At 40.0% G+C, this 17,941-nt stretch overlaps 1 protein-coding gene across 6 annotated transcripts in view; it reads right to left on the bottom strand.

Annotated features, from left to right (window-relative positions):
- The window catches only part of LOC111869804 (dihydroxyacetone phosphate acyltransferase), an 81,144-nt gene continuing 63,203 nt past the window's right edge, over nucleotides 1–17,941 (bottom strand). For all 6 annotated transcript variants that reach the window (XM_023861578.2, XM_023861577.2, XM_023861584.1 and 3 more), the window contains exons 6-14: nucleotides 17,209–17,360; nucleotides 14,482–14,851; nucleotides 12,551–12,691; nucleotides 8,707–8,856; nucleotides 7,794–7,873; nucleotides 4,724–4,888; nucleotides 3,811–3,980; nucleotides 3,261–3,322; nucleotides 1–487 (exon numbers count right to left, since the gene is read on the bottom strand). In XM_023861578.2, the coding sequence (XP_023717346.1) occupies nucleotides 393–487; nucleotides 3,261–3,322; nucleotides 3,811–3,980; nucleotides 4,724–4,888; nucleotides 7,794–7,873; nucleotides 8,707–8,856; nucleotides 12,551–12,691; nucleotides 14,482–14,851; nucleotides 17,209–17,360 (1,385 nt within the window). In that variant the 3' untranslated portion in view covers nucleotides 1–392. The remainder of the gene's footprint in view (nucleotides 488–3,260; nucleotides 3,323–3,810; nucleotides 3,981–4,723; nucleotides 4,889–7,793; nucleotides 7,874–8,706; nucleotides 8,857–12,550; nucleotides 12,692–14,481; nucleotides 14,852–17,208; nucleotides 17,361–17,941) is intronic.

Raw genomic sequence — 17,941 nt, 5'->3', positions numbered from 1 at the left:
ACGCGTTAGTGATCAGTAGCGCCGTGTGTGGTGTTCCATTCAGACACATTGGAAGTGACTCATTGCAGACTCGTTAGTAACTTGCGTCACTAATCAGTTTATTTTGAGTAGCTCCGTGTGTAGACGGCCTAAGGGTTGAAACATGTAGTGGAACATAAGTTAATAAATTATAGTTGCGCTGACAGTGGAATTTGTATTATCAGTTATACTCACACAACAGGATGCAAACATTAAAAATAAAAATATTCTATGAACATCTAGTCTGCTCAAAACTCATAGAAGTTGCCATGATATAGACACACAAGGTGCCACAGATGTGCACACATACAAGCAAAAATATTCACATTAAAGAGAAACACACAAAGAATTACAAGAGGATTTAGCAGTTGTTACTAAAGCTTTGCCTGCTGGCTCCCATCAATCACAAAATGCCTGAAACCTGTGCTGCTTGGGTGGAACTTCTCTTCAGACTGGAACTTCAAGTTCTCTGTAAGGGAAACAGATACAACATGTATTTAAGGAATCCACATTTGCACAGAAATTAACATCTCTTGAATTAGGCATATGGTTCATATGAAACCCTTTAGGCCGAAACAGTATGTTATTATTACGTGGGTTAATCTTCTAACTGCTGAGTATTCCTTAGATCACCAACTAATCAGGACTGGTAGAAATACACAGATACCTCAAAATGTTTGTCATATGAGGAGAGATTGTGTATGCTAAAAAAATAATGCAACCTGCACAGAAGATACTTCAGACAATACACTCCAGTCTGTGCCAGTCCAGGATATCTTTGAAATAGCAGAAAACAAAACAAAAAACCAACTCCATGGTCTGTAGTCCACAAGCGAACTATACCAACCGAGTGACCACCGCTTGTCAGGGAAGTTAGTGACAACTTTTGCGGACAGAGGGTGTCATCTGGTCTGCGTAATGGAGACCCATGGCTGTTAATCTTGGTTTTCTACATTGGAGCTGCTATTTCTTTGAAATAACTCCTCAGTTATCCTCACATGGCTGAGTGGACCCCGTTCCAGACCCACTACTTATCAGAAAATCTGGTAACGCTGGGAATCAAACCCAGGAGCTCTGACCACTAGACCACAGAGGCAGTCACCGGAAATAGCATTCAACAGGTAAATGAACAATGCACAAACAACACGCAAACTCCGCGATTTTAGTTCGCAAGAGAACTATATTGACCGAGCAACTGCCGCTTGTTGGGAAGAGGATGTGGCATGGTCAACACAATGAATCCCCAGATGTTAATTTCGGTTTTCTAGACCGGAGCTGGTATTTCCTTGAAATAGCTCCTCAATTATCATCATGAGGCTGAGTGGACACCATTCCACACCCACTACTTATCAGAAAAATCTGGTAGTGACGGGAATCAAACCCAGACCTCTGGATCTGTAGCCAGGAAAGCTGACCTCTAGACTACTGAACAAGTATTCGTAATTTCCCATATCAAAATAAATAAGAATGAACACCTACAGACCCTACACCTCTGCTGTTCGCTTAACTGCTAGCATGGCAATGTTTCACAGTAATGATGTGAACAGCAAACACTCTACAAATGACCAACAAATCACCATCCAGCAACAGAGGAGGAAGCCACTTATTCAAAGCATTTTCTGGAAGAAAAATTGTTCCTGTTAAAGCAAAATTTTAAATGGTGAAATTCTCTGTCATAGTTTTAGACAGGCTTGTTCAAGGCAGTGAAAGTGTTAAACTATGCAGTTAAAGAGAACAGTGAACCTGTGGTAACCTTCTCCTAAACAATCGTGTCTAAAATTGATAATTTTCCTTCTTCTCCTAAGCCTGCTGTGCCATTACCTTGTTCCTCATTCTATTCCTTCCAGTTCATGTTTCTCATACACAAGTTCCCACAGCCATCTGTTCAAGTATCAGGTATACTGTTAAAATTATATTATGAAACAGACATGGCATCTGTGAATGCAGTTCACAATTTCTCTTCCAATAAACTTTATTCCGGGGCATATGTCCCATATTAGTGCATTAACAGCTATGTTTCAGTTCTTTGTCTTACCATGAAGACACTTTTCCTAGGTCAGGATATGCAAGGTCTCTATACACACACAGAATTACATTCACAAATGCTGGTGGATGCAAATTTTAGTAGCTGCATTTAATTTCAAACTTGAAAAGAAATACGGTTGCTGTGTTTCTGGATATTACCCATCGTCTTGCTTTTTTTTTTTAATTTAAAAAACAACGTTTTGGGGACTGGATTCTGTCTCCATCTTCAAGTGAAACCTGCTCCCTTGGTCTCAATCAACAGAGCTAGTCCCTATCTCAGATACCAGCACAAACACAATATATGATATATAAACCAAGCACAGCATAAATCATCTGTGAGATAAGATAAACATTAAAGATATTAAAAAAAAAAACACTCCACATATGAGGCCTAGCACCCATGTCCCTGCACTATTTTGCAGCTAATCAGAAACCTTGGAACAAACGAGGACAGTCATTGCTATGCAATAAATGAATAAACAAATGGCCAATTCTGAACAACCACGGCTGATGTCATTATTATGTTGCTGCAACTGTCACTGCATCTGCACGTCTTCCTGTTTAGTTTAATTTTATTTTTGGGAAGAATTTATTACTTAATCACACCTTCTGTCTACATATTTGTCTGCATAACTTCAAAGATGTACACTGTCGCCATATTTGCAATTGTTGAATCATAAACAATATCGCCTACAACCCTATCAAATTTCACGTACCTAGCTCCAGCAGTTCATTATCTACTTCAATTGAACAGAATTTAAGTCTTCTGCTTGTTATACAGTCATTGTTAGGTAGTGGCTGCTAACAAAGAAACTCAAGACTGATTGGCTTGTCCAGTTGGTTGTTATATAATTTTTACACAGACTGTGTAGAAGACACTGCTGAAAAAGGCTCCTCCAGTGTTGTGTTCAGTGCTGCAGACATGTGTTTACCACGCTGCAGCCTAGCAATGGCTGCACAGAAAACACAACTCTCTACTGTTGCCTGTTTATTCACTGCCATACACATGTTTACTGTGACTTTGCCTAGCAATGGTTGCATCTATTCATTTCATTATTCTGGCTTTCAGCTGTCATGGCACAATATATTTGCACAGTATTCTATCATGACTTCCTGATTCATTTCATATTGTATCCTCAAGTCTGAGAGACACAGCTAAACAATAGAAATGAACAGTGAAATTACAGCACTGAGGTCATGACAGAACTTGTACTTGCCTAGTTTCTGAGTGACCTCTAGCAGTTTTCTTGTTTGAGCCTGATACAGAACCATACCATTTCTGTGAACAAAACATTACACTCTGTAAACCCAAATTAAATTAAGACCACACAAATTTTAATTGTTTTTATACCACATACAAAATATACCATTTTTGGCTAAATTGGATGTGCTAATCATAAAAGTGTCAGAAACATGCTACATGCAGATTTTTTCTTACTTTTTATTTCTTCTTGTAAAAAGACATGGACATACATTCCACAGCAACACAGTTTTGGCTTCCAAGAAACTGTTTAAAAAACAGCATTACATATAAAGAAAGATATTTTTCAATGATGGGGCTGCTTCTCATAAAAATTATAAAATTCTACACATTACACCAAAATGAAGTTGACAACAGAGTACAAGCAAAATGGTACTTCTCTGCCATAAATCAAACCTATCTGATTCCAAACTGCTTCATCACACACAACCAGCAGCTCATCTGATATTACAGAGCTCTGTAATTACACTACTTACAGACCAATCTACCGTGCTGCAGTGGCTCACCTCTTAAGCCTGTTCACTGCCTGGAGGGCTGTCAATGCTTGTAATGCAGCTGAATGCATATCAAGTGATAAAGCATAGGGGTGCAAGATAATGCCAGATCCCAGCAGCTCCTCCACTCTCCGCTGTGTAGACGTTAATAGCAGACTCTCAGAGCATGGATCTGAAGCAGTCTGAAATATTCAATATGTCAGTATAAACTGGGAAACAAACACATTCCCTTAAAATTTTAAACTGTACTTCAATCTTCAGAAATTACGGGATTCATAGTGTAATTAACGGTGTTCTTGGTCTATATAATGATATTCTGTCAACTACTGACTGAGACATAAACCACCATATGCCAGGAGTGTCTGAAGTAACACACAAAAGTCAACTCATGAAGCAAGCTCCTGAACAGAGCACATGGCTGTTGCTTGTTTATAACTTCACATACCAAAATACTTGGAACTTCAACAAACTGTAAACATATTATTGTGTGCTTAGGAACTTAAAGTGAAACTGCTCGCTAGCCATGTCACCAATTAAATAAAACAGACAATGTGATGATGAGGTGCTCAGCTGGATTATGCTGTGGGATGGCCCACAAAGGAATTTGGTTCAAGACAAGAGATATTCTCTGTTCAGCACTGTTCAGTTTGGTTCTGAGTGTCACAGAGCCTCCTATCAAATGGATACTGGGAGCTCTTCCAAGAGTGAAGTGCCAGATGCATGAAGCTGATGATCTAGTGCTGAGGTTAAGAATGTGGATGTATACCTCCACTCTCCCATACTTCTTCATAGCATGATACTTAATTAAAAAAGGGACAACTTAATTTTATTAATGTGACTGGTTACAGCCTCAAGAGCAGTGATGAGGGCACTGGGATTTCCCCTACTGCCACCATTTTAAAAATGATTCTGGCGTCCAACATACCTGTTGCAGTAACTGACACACAGTCAGGTAGCCCTCCAGAAATGGTTGCAGCAGGTTTAAGAGCAGAATCTGCAGCTTCCTGTGGTTGCCCAGTTTCAATCTATCAGACTTGGTGGGCTCCACAACACTCAGCATTTCCAGCTGCTTCACTGCATCATCAAACTCCTGCAACAGCAGTCAGTGTCAGGGTAAGACTACCAACAAATAAGCACAGGCATGTACTAGAATTTATACCGCATTCTGCTAATATACTCAACACCATATGGTCTTTCAGTCACCAATTAAATTCTTGGAACATAATAAGCCTGTCTACATTCAACTGGGATTTAAATACTGCAAAGTGCAAAACATTGTAAATTATATTGTATTTATTATACTTTTACACTACTCCAAATAAAAATTGTGTTATTAAGAATAAATCCACTTATATATACATAGAATAACCATTCTTTATAAACATGGCTTAGTCTACAGTCCTTTACAATCATTTTGATTACTTTCACACATATACAGGATGTTACTAAAAGAATGGTGAGGTTTTAGATATTTCATATTTCTTACCATGTACAATCATAACATGTGTCAATCGAAAGCTTAACTGTCCAAATTTTATGTACATCCATCAAAGTGCCTCTATGTGCGCACCTTTCGTTACCCGGCACACATCAATGCGATAGTCGAATTGCTGCCACACCCCCCGCAGCATTTCAGGTGTGATGGTCTCCACAGCATGATTGATTCTATTTCAGAGATCCTGGAGCGATTGGGGCAATGGGGGTACATAAACCATGTCCTTCACGTACCCCAACAAGCAATTCTCTGCTTCCTCTACGTAATGATTTTCTTGGGCTTCTCTGATACGTCTCCCTCACTCTTTCCACGTCTGCATGTGGCACACGTGGCCGCCCAGAACTCTTTGTCTTTATAGAGACATCCACTGTCCACAAACTGCCGGTACCATCTGCGAATGTTGTTTTCATGCGGCGCCTCCTTCTGAAAACGTACACAAAATTCACGGAGCACTGTAACGATGGATTTAGACACCTCAAATCTCAGCACGCAATAGCCCTTCTCCTGCTGGGTCGCCATCTTACATTTCACGCCTCCTAACTGTCGGAAATGGAACTAGGAAAGAACGCGATATACAAAATGAAAATTTGAGAGCCGTGTTATGAATCCGTATACATTTTGCTTTTCATCACCAAAAACTGATGTAGATATATGGCAATGAGACCCCACCATTCTTTTAGGAACACCCAGTATATTGCACATTTTTTAAATATGTTGGAAAGTTTGAAAACTCTATAGTAGCCCGGTATGTTAGCTACCAATATAGTGGAGATAATACTGTTTGACTGCCTCTGTGGTCTAGTGATCAGAGTTCCTGGTTACAGATCCAGAGGTCCCAGGTTCGATTCCGAGGGCTACCAGATTTTCTGAGAAGTAGTAGGTCTGGAACGGGGTCCACTAGAGCCTTGTGAGGATAACTGAGGAGCTATTTCAAGGAAATACAAGGCTCCGGTCTAGAAAACCGAGATTAACAGCTGTGGGGATCCGTTGCACTGACCACGCGACACACTCTATCCACTAAAGTTGGCACTAACTTCGCCAACAAGCAGCGGTCGCTCAGTCGGTATTGTTAACTTGCAGACTAAAGCCAAGTAGTTTGTTTTCAATATGCAACAGTAAATGAGTGAAGGGGTTCCTATTTCTATTCTAAGAGCAACCCTGAGGACACACTTCCCATTTTGGATCCAAGTATCCAAGTGAGAAGCAAGAGAAGGGATAAAGAGGAATGCCCATCAATTTATTGGTGACACATCCGATAAAAGTCAGAACATGGTACCTTGAGATCAAAAAGCACTTGACTCCATACAGGATTTTAATGTTGTATTCCACGACTGTTATCCTTCTGCTGGTGAAGCAGACCCAACCAAAATTATGGGACACTTATACTCATGACAACGGATCTTTTAAAGTAACCTGACGTTACTGAATCTGAAATATTCCTGTTTTGGGGGATTAAGTGACAGCCTGAAGTTCTTTGCAGTTCTTATGGCAGAACAATGAAATGTGACAGATTCCTTCACATTCATCAGTTTCTACACTTTAAAATGATGACAATGCTGTTGACAAAGACTGATTCAAACTGTGACTGACTGAGAACTAAGACATGACTTCAACAAGATGCTTACTCAAAAATATTTTGCCCTTCCTGAACCCCTGGCTGTGTTTCTGACTTGTTGAGCTTCACCATCAAATACTGTGGGCAAGTGGTTGGCACTCATACTTCACATGCAGGGGTCTCTGGTTTGAATCTCAGCCTGAAGACTGGCAACTTCACATGTAGGGCGGTAAGCACGACAAAAATGACTGGTTCTACTTCAGATGATTGGATTCATTAGCACTTCGGTTACACACTCACTCTTAATTACACTTAATTACAGCCAATACAGCACTATCACTGATTTACACACTTCCCAGTTCACTGCTGCACACACACTAGTATTCTGTTTCCAGTAGTCGTCTCCTAGCAATGGATCTCAACACAGAAACTATCACTTCGAATCACTACGAAGTCTTCTTGTCTTCAGTCACTTTGTACTCCTCTGTCCCAATCTGTACTCAAAAAATCTTCGTAATTCACTAAGGACATGCTCCATTCTCATCCGTGTACCCTCAACTGCCTTGTAGCTTCTACTTCCCTCCTCCAGCTTACAACTGACTGCAAACAGACTTTGTTGTCCCTTATAAAGCTTGGGCACAGACCTACAGAAAACAAGTCACATGATTCCTAGCCAGTGACTTCATTGATGTGCTGGCTGTTGCCTGAGCTATAAACATTCAGCCTATTGTTGTAACACACTCAACTGAAGGTTGTTTACAGGTCGTTGATACTTGAAATGTTCTGGCCATCCACGTTACAATATTATATAGTTGTAAAACAGCACCTAGTGAATTCTTAATGACCTACACTCTCTTGGGGTTTATAGCAACCAAGTAATAATAAGGGATAGGAATAATGATTCATGAGAACATTTATCTTCAAAACAGAGAATGTTGAACTCACCTTCTCTGCCCAAGCTGCATAAAAGGCAAATTCATAGGCGAACAGCAATCTCAGGAAGTTAAAATTCTGGAACAGATCGCCTGCAACACAGCAGAGAATAGCATGAGTTGAGCTGTCACGGCAAAATTCTGCACTCTTTTAAATGTGAAGAAAGGAAGCATGCCAGAAGGATCTAACACATGGCTGCATATAGGCCTTTCACCTTGATCACTGTTTTGGCTATATATCCTGTGCACATGCACCCCTACTGTTAACCCTCGACAGGGCCAGCAGATGTTCCTCCACACACACTGCTTGCAGATATCTGCCTTCAGAAGATCAACCTGTTAATTCTATCTGGTTATTACTCTAAAACTCTAAAACTGTTTGGGTTTGTTCGTGCCTCCCAATCAGGCAGTGCAATCCACACTTTGTTGGCCAAGGTAAGTTGTTTTTATATTCCCTAAATTTGGGGTTGGGTTAGCTCAGTATATTGGAGTTATAATCCAGAAGAAAGACCTCTTCATAACCCCTGCCATACAAACCTCAAATCTTATGTAAAAAAGCAAGGTAGTTTAGCTAAAACAGATCCAGATTTATGCAAACTTTAATATCAAATCATGCCAAAGCACATCAGTATGAAATCCTGAAGCTGGATGATTATGAAACTTTTCCTTCAGAAAAGCTCACGACAGGTGACAGAAGTGCAGTGTGTATGAAATGTGGCAATGGAAAAACTTAAATTATCATGTGGGGTATTTCTGGCTCAAAATCTGTATTGATTCAAAAGATACCTGTTGTCCTAAAGCTGCAGGCTTCACAGGAAGCTAGCAGCAACGTTTTTGTGCCACACTGATCTCAGTCTGCACCAGAGGAGAGTTCTACCTCATCCTGCCCCTCTCCAAGAGCTGTTTGTGTGGTCTGTTGTACTTACCTCTTGTGATTTCCACTGCATCATCAAGATGCCACATAACAAGTGTAACCAAAGCTGGACCAATGAGGTAGTGAAGGCATGGGTTTAAATAATGCTGTATCATTACCATGGGCACTGCCACACCCATTGTATGCTCAGACATACTGTGTCCTGAAAAATGATGCAGTATATTTCAGCCTTCCTTGAGATACATTTTCAACAATGGTGTGAGTGCAAATAAAAAAAAAGTAAAGGTATCTCTGTAACAGGCCTTGGAGACCCATAGGGTTGTGAGATGTTGAGGTTCCCACATTTTCTAGACAATCGGCTCATAGATGGTGGTAAGGTTGTCAGCCCTACGCGCCGGCCGCCCTTTACCCCCAAGAATATTCCTGGTACTCATTTCTGTTAGAGGCTGAGTCAACCCCAGGGCCACAGTGCAGCTGGAAGGATTAGGTAAATTGAGAAAAAATCCAATGACCTCATCAGGATTCGATCCCACGACCTTCCAGCTTGTAGCATACTGCCTCAACCAACTACACTACCGCTTACCACTAAGAAAATAATATACACAGAAAAGAGGCAACATTTGAATTCTTTTGGTTTTCAACACAGTCTCCCAGATCTTAAGCGCACCATATCCAAACACAAGTTTTTTTCAGGCTGTAAGAAACTCTATCTGTTCATTCTGCAGCCACATCTGCACCATTCTCTTTCACTCTGTTCCCATATGAGAACGTCTGATCATGTATAATCTCCTTCGGTAGTCCATACATGTTGTAGCTGATAAATGCAAGATCAGACCTATATTGTGACATGCAGACCCTTTGTTAGGGAATGACTCAGTGAACACATTCCTGCAGCAAAAAATGGATAACTTCCGTTGTTATGAAATGGCACTGTAAAAGCAACAATAGAGGAAGCAGTGTTTTCTATGGGTCCGCCTAGAGTCTATATAAAGAGCAGAACCAAATCAGAATGAGAACTAAAGAAGGACAATGGAGTGTCCAGTCGGAAGATAATGACAGTGTATCAGATAGTGATTTGTGAACTGTTGTAACCAGTCACACACGGAGCCCAATAAATTCAATCATCAAATCCAAAACCCATCTCATTAGTCATGCAGACTCTGGATATGTAACAGCAGGATGGATGGATATGCAATTCAAACTTTAACTGTCTGTTTCAGTCTCTGTGACACTATCACTAAGATTGAGAACAGCTTTCGGGAGTCTACATCTGCACTTTTTTCTAACATATAATACTGTCACATATATGAATGACAGCATATGGGGTTTGGATTGGTAATCAGATTTACCGAACACTTTTAACACACAATTCGTGACCGTACCTTACAAAATCACTGTCATACACAGACTAGTGTTCTCAGTCTGTTACATTCACCACTAGCTGTTGCTTGGTAGCAGGCATTCCCCTTGCTCTGGATTCACAAACTATCACCAGCCTCAGCTACCAGCTTTTTACACCATCAGCTCACAACAACCAAACTTCAGTTCTCTGACTAACTCACCAACCAACTCTTCACTGACTCTAGCTCCTAACTTGTCCTGTTTTTAACATCTCAGCATGAACCACATAGAAAACACAGCTTCCCATTATTGTTGTATCCTCCTTCTGCCATGGAATTGCTGTGTTTTTGTATATTGGTGGGGCCACCACCTAGAAACAGCTGTTGTATAGTTGCTTGTTTCATGATGGTTGCCTAGCAATGGGTCTACTTGCCACAATATCAACTTGCTGTGAGCATGACACAGCATATCACAGTAATTACTGCAACACAGAGTTCATGAAAAATCTACTATGAGTAGTAGTCTGGTACTTCAAAATCCAGAAACAAGACAACATAAATTCAGTGACAGAAACTTGAGTTCTGAATTTCTTGTTGGTGGCCATGATATTTCCTTACAAGTTCAGAGCCCGCTACCAATGTTTCATCCTGTTCACTGTGACATCACAACAGATGCTGTGAAGTGATCTCCAAATTGTTTGAAATGTAGTCGTCTAAACTGCTTTGACACTGATCTCATAACTTTACAAAACTTAATACTGTCGCGAAAATGTAACGCAAAGTTCAGTCCAGCTGCAATGTGGATGAACCTAACTTTTCTACTAAAGGTAAAGTTGTCCCTGTGCTTAATGATTTAAGCACTAAGCCATTAAGGCATATGGGGGAGTGGATGCATAGATCCACATTTTCTTGATTTTGGCACTAGCTGCAGGTAAGTGGCCAGCTTCACGCCCCGGCCACTTTACCCCCAGGAAAGAGCCCCCAGTACACATTGGATAGGAGGTTGGGTGGACCTCAGAGCCGGTCTGGACAACTTGGAGAAGAGAACATTCTTGACCCTACTGGGACTTGAACTCTGACCCCTTGGTCGTCCAGCTCATAGCCAGTCGCTATAGAGACTACATTACCACCATTCTCCTAACTTGTCTGTCATAACTAATTGATTCCACCTTCATAATTATGTCATCAGTGGTTGAAGTTCTTGGGGTGTCTAGAGGTCTTTCATTAAAAATATCTGACCACTTCTGACCCACTCATAGTGACTTTAAACTACTCTTACACTGTCCACCCAAAAACTCTTACAAATATGCTATTTTTCTTTGGTGCACAGCACAATTGTAACATTCTTTTGCCATGTGGGGGGAAATTTATATATAGGGAGACTGACAGGCCCTTTACTGGAAAATTCTCTAAAATACATCTATAAGAAACTCACTATCTAGACAAATCCTGAAGCAAACTAAAGAAAAATAATGCATGGGGCAGAGTCATCTTCCTCCTCAAATCACTTCCAAATTGTTTGGATTAATTACAAAAACACTGCCCTTCATCCCATGTTAAACTATAATCTGCCAACCAATTCTTTCCTATTTATTTAACAGACCAAACTAAGACTTTCAAGTTTTTTTACCTTCCAACCAGAGTTCCTGTGATTTTAGGTGCATGATGAACCATTTCTTTCTTGTGTCCTAACCATTTTATTTTCTTCCCTTTTAAATACTGATTTAGTATTAAAATTTATCATCTTTTATCCCCATTTTTTATGTACTCTTCAGTGCTACTCAGTAAATCTTGCAACAAAGAAAGAAATCAAATATACCCCTATAAATACAGTCAACTCTCGATTATCCGGGATAATGGTGGGGATGGAAATCACGATTAATCGAAAACCCGGTTAAGACAAATTTTATTAAAAGTAGTACTGTAATACTGTACCTTCATAATACTATAGGCCTACCTGCATTTAAATTTATTCAACCTCATTTTTATGTCATCTCATGGCCTATTTAATACTTTTTTTACATTACACTGAAGTATGAATTAGTTATTTCAATCACAGTCTTCGACAACATCCAACACTTTTTACGAACATTCACACTTAACACTTAAAAAAATTTAATATTGTCGTTTACTTTTTCACGGCATTTTCCTTTTTCTGTTGAATACTTAACACAACACGCTTCCTTTTACAGACTGACATTTTGCTAACGCACTTGAAGATCAATACAAAGATACTAACTGGGGCGATGTATCTGTCCTTGAAACTTTCCACAAATCCTTGCATTCTTTCACCCCTACCCTAGAACATTGTGTTAGCATAACGGGACCAAAGAATGCAGAGCTCGGTTCACACTAGTGCGAAAATAGTGTTACAACTCGCCATGTGAAACAAAAGTGAATGAATGTTAAACAACATATAAGCCTCAAAAAAGCCCCAGTAGCCACGGTTAAGCCGCAAACCGGTTAATCCGCCCCCGGATAATCGAGAGTTGACTGTAAGTTGCAAAAATGTTTAGAAATCAAAGAAGTTGGAGAGCTATGAAGACAAACACCAACCTTTCAGTTTAGCTGGGTTCACTCTGTGAGCAGTAGTATGCACTTTAATCAACTTCAAGTGGTTGGTTGGTGTCAGTGTAACTAGAGACTTGTGGACAGCAATGGCTTCTTTCACGGCTACCTCCACATTAACAGGACCATCTGAAATTCATTTCACTTCATTGTGCTTGTATGTGGAAAGGGATGCCAGTACTTCTGTGCCTCTCAACCCCTCTCACCTCAGTACTCATGTAGAATAGTACATTACCTTCCAGTTCACATAATTATGTTCAGTTTACCATTTCATCACATTATCTGATTCTAGTATATATAGCAAACCAGTGCAAACATTAAATTATCCCTGTACATAATTATGTAATTATCCACTATGCCATGAAGGCACATGGGGAACTGCAAGCTACAGTTCCATCAATCTTGACCTCAGTTCTAGATGAGGTGAGTAAATCATTGTTTCTGAGACTTCTGAAACCATGAACCCATACAGAACAGACAGTTAATTTTATAATACTGACATGATGGCTGAAAGCTGGAGAATATTGGAACAAGAAGAGACACCTATTGCCAGGCAACAGTATGGTAATCATGTTTCTGGGGCAATCAATACACACACAATTGAGGGAATTTTGGAAGCAGTGTTCTCTACTGGGTGTGTGCCAAGGCTATACAACAAGGGCTAACAGACAGTTAGTTGGGAAAGTGAAATTATGTTATCCTGCAATCTAGAGACAAGACACGAACATATACAGTTATGGATGTAAATACAATTATTATTATATACTTGGGCATGAACATAGACTTAGTTTACTCTGTGTTTACTCCTATAAACAAGCAAAATTAAATATTTATTTTGGTTAAGTGTCTAGATATAAAAGTAATCACAGTAAATTAAAGCATGGTCAATTACTGGATGTTACAAAGGCACAAGTGTGGCATTAGATTATTCTAATAAAATATCAGCTGGACTTACATTAAAGTAATCATGACTTCAACCATTACATTTTATCAAGCACTTCAAAGTGACCAAAAAATTCAAGTACTACCATGTACAGTTCTTGTGGCATAATTAAATGCAAAACTGGTGCCAAAGATTCATCGCAAGAAAGCAAGGAACAAACTTCTCCATATGAATAATTGTTTAGTGTAGTGGTCTTCAAGTGAAGTACATTACTCCAAACAGATCCATTAAGCCTGTAGGGGGTGGGGGGTGAGATGTACTTCATACACTGTCAAGCATAAGTTGAAATGGCCTAAGAAAATGCCTTGACAGCTTTCTTTAGCACAGTTTTTCCGTGCATGGAATGAATTCAGTTTNCGTTTACTCTAAAAAGTGTGGGTATGAAACTTTCGAGTTTATAGAAATTATAAATCATTAGACAAGACGGGAAGTTTTCTCCAACCTCCTGAAGTGACAGGAGGCTGGAGAAAACTGCATAATGAGGAGCTTCATAACGTTTACTCTTCTTCAAGTATAATTAGAATGATCAAGTCAAGGAGGATGAGATTAGCAGGTCACTTAGCACGAATGGTAGACAGGAGGAATGCATATAGGATATCGGTGGGAAAGTCGGAAGGAAAGAGACCACTGGGAAAACCANGGCGTAGGTGGGTGGACAATATTAGAATGGATCTTAGATGGGATGGATGGAATGGCATGGATTGGATAGATCTGGCTCAGGATAGGGAGCAGTGGAGGGCTCTTGTGAACATGGAAATGAACCTTCAGGTTCCATAAAATGCTGGGAAATTCTTGAGTAGCTGCAGAATTGGCGGCTCCTCCAGAAGGTCCCAGCTCCATGAGTAAGTAACGAAAAGGGGTACACGAAGACTCATTCTGAAATGACCACAGGATATATTAACTGAAAAAGCTGATGCTGGTAACTGATTCATACAACAACAAAGGGAAGGAGTGACTGCACTGTGTAGCTACTTACCTTGAATGTCAATCAGAGCTCCTAACACCTCCATAACAGACTTCAACCAGGAGACATTTGCCACCACCTCATTTAAAAGAGGTGGGCCAGAGCCCTCAAGCACTGAGTTGTTAAGGATGATGGATATCAGATTAAAAGCAGTGATCACAGAATGGCGCTGCTGCTGCTGTACCACTCGATGAGCCACATCCACACAGAACATTGTCTCATTGGCTGACAATGTGTGCTGATCCTGAGGTGACTCTGGAGTAGGCAGAGAGCGCTGAAGCCCATTCAGCTGGAAGAGTTCTCTCACCGAGAGTGGTTCTGCAAAATCTACGTACACCTTTCCATATCTTTCATTCAGCATATTCAAGGCTTTTATCAAACCCTGGAATAAAGAATAAACATAAATCTTTATTAAATACAATAACAAACAACTCACTACGTCAAAGCCAACACATCAGAGAACAGGAGACACAACTGCCAGACATAGACAGAAGCAACGAATTCACTTTATTACCTATATACATAGAAATATACACATGAATGATAACACTTACTGGATTGACTGACCCAACTACAGGGACAAAGGAATTCTGTGATGTGACTGCCCCTGATTTTACTATTTTTCCATTACATGCTGGTGGGTTATTAATGCAAATAAGGATTGTTATGTCTGAGAAACTAATTTATTTGAATGCGTTAATTAAATACAAATTTTATAGCCAGCATACAGACTGGGCTCTAAAGTCTTGACTCTAGAGAATAGAGAAGAAAACAGGACTCAATACTTTAAAGAAATATCTTATGGACAATATATCGAGCCACAAGGAATAAGAGTGTGTAGAATGAATGATGTAAGATATATTCTGCCCCTACCAGGAATCAGACTGATACCTCAGTTGTCCATATGCCAAGTGAGCTATTCCAGCTATGTGAAGACTTCACAAGATATAGAATAACTTAGGATACCTTCACGTAACCCGAGGGAGCTAACTTTAATGTGTTATAATGTAACTCACAGGTAGGAAAATCAAAATGATGTTAAGATTACTGCAGTTTTATGTTATAGAAGTTACAATTTAAATGAGGCAGGAATGAACTGTTTTAGGTTATGTGAACTTGGTTATGTTAGGTTAAATCAAATTCAGCTTGGTTACCAACCATTCGTTGTTAGTTCCTCCTTAGCTCATACATCATTTTCAATTGCCAAGATTATGCATGATGTATGATTAAATAAAGTGATGATTAGTGAATAATAAATCTGAAAGTAAGCATAAAGAAGCAGTGGTGGGCAGCCTACTTCAGGGTGCTATTACGGTATTTCCCTGGTACCACTGGGGGGGGGGGGCACCCATCAGTCAGGATAGTCAGTCTCTAGCCTGAGATTTGTACCTGGAACTTACTGAATAAGAAGCAAGGGTGCTAGCTGCTCAACTGTGTAGCTGAGTTAGGTCTAATTGGGTTGAGATAACCTGAGATAAGTGCAGTTGGTTGAGGTAATCTCAGATTAAGTTCTGGCAACATGATGTACTGGGCTTAGCCACCCATGAATTGCAACTTCTCAATGAGGAATGAATAAGTATTGTGGGTGTCTAATAACAAACTCCTGAAAGAATATTTGGCAGCAGAGAGGAAGTAAAGGGAAACTGAGAAAATTACACAATTTTTACTATTAACCTAATATTAAAAGGGCAATTAAATCAAGAAATGTAAGCTGGCCAGGACATATTGTCACGAATGAGGAAACAAGAATTTAACACAAAAATTAGTTGGTAAACTCTTGGGATGAGACCACTTGGGAAACAATGATATATGGAATATGATGACATTAAATTAGATCTTAAAGGAATTAGGTGAAATGACTTTGGAGCTTTTGTGCCATCTATGTGCAACATCACACACTATTCCTTCTTCATATTCCTTTCATTGGACACTACATGTTTCAGCCTAAATGGCCATCTCCAGGTGTACAGGTTGTTATGCTTAAGGATTCTGCTGCTCACTGTAATGCAGTTTTCTTTCCTCCTACTGTAGTTGCCTCTGGTTATTTTGGTGATGTGGGTTACCATCAATTTCATGTGGGTGTCCTTTGGTTGCAAATGGTTGCTTTTTGTTTTGTTTGATTTGTTGGTTGTGGCTCTTTTGAGTGTTCTTGCTGGGGCAGGAGTTCTGTTGTGTGTTGGTCAGCCATCATAGGTGAAGATGAAAACTGGCTCATATTAGTTCTGGTAAGGTCAAATGGTAGTCTTTAGTGAAGATGAATGACCATCCAAGTTCCTTCACAGGAAATTCTTTGACAATAATACAAACTGTCAACTACAGCTCCATTTAATCTCCATCTTGGCACTAGATGGAGCTGGATGCATATCAGGTTCACAACCCAGCCATTTCACACCATGGAAAAGCATGAGGCAGGAGGTAGGTGGCAGGTGGCAGGGTGGGCTCCAGAGCCAGTCCAGATGTTGCAAAGAAGAGAAGTTTCTTGTCCTCCACCAAGAACTGAACGCCAGTTCCTCACTAATCCTGCCCATAGTCCAGCTGTTCTACAAACATAACTATTCCAGCTCTGTTACTACTCACGGAAGATCCCACATCATGAAGTCAATTAGGTAGGTGGTTAGTCAACAGCTATTAGACCAAGTGTCGTTACAAATAAATGTTCACCATAACATGAGGAGAAGGGCTATCACCAGAATGCATGCAGTTAATTTGTTTGCAACAAGAAGCAACCAGTCAACTTACTGAAGTGGATTCCTTTGGTTTGGGTACCCCCAGTAGCTCGTATGCAAACAATATCTCTTCCAAGGTTCGATCATAGCTAATGTTGATAGGAACTATGGTTATGTCAGGCACACGGCCTGTCAAGAATGGCACCAAGGTCATAGATAGGAACCCTGCAACAACACTCAGCTCATCAAAAAAACCCAAGCAAGCAAGCAAGCTAAACCAAATTCACCATGCTCTAAAACACAGACCATAACTTTGTCCAATAGGAGAAACTGTGCAGCTCAAAAATAAATATTTATTTGAAGTTTTATTTTAGAAGTATTCCTAGTTTGATGCTGGATGACAAGATGCAATATAACTTTCACAAAGCCCGTTTTCTATTTGGCCATAAATGAACTTTTCCATTATCCCATAATAGTTCCAAAAAGTTTGTTGAAATTTGATAGAATGCAATAGTATGTTGTTGAAACATATATATACAGGGTGATTCACGAAGTTCTACCCCGGCTTATGGTACATATTCCTGGGGTTATTTCCTGCAAAAAAATTTCCTTATAAACTTGTGGTCGACTTTCAATAGTTACAGAGTAACAATAGATTTTCAAAATGCATCATTGTGAATGCAGCGCTATGCTTCAGCGTGGGTGACCATACAGTCAGCTATGTCAGCAGATAAGGTAGACCGGTTTGAATGTTGCGCGTAGGTAGATAGGCAGAGCGGTTCATACGCGTGCAACGTATTGTGTTG

This window comes from Cryptotermes secundus, unplaced genomic scaffold (genome assembly GCF_002891405.2).
Source record: "Cryptotermes secundus unplaced genomic scaffold, Csec_1.0 scaffold123, whole genome shotgun sequence".
In the NCBI taxonomy this organism is placed as follows: Eukaryota; Metazoa; Arthropoda; class Insecta; order Blattodea; family Kalotermitidae; genus Cryptotermes; species Cryptotermes secundus.
Note: the sequence above shows the minus strand (reverse complement) of the source record. Positions and strands in the feature narration are given on the sequence as shown.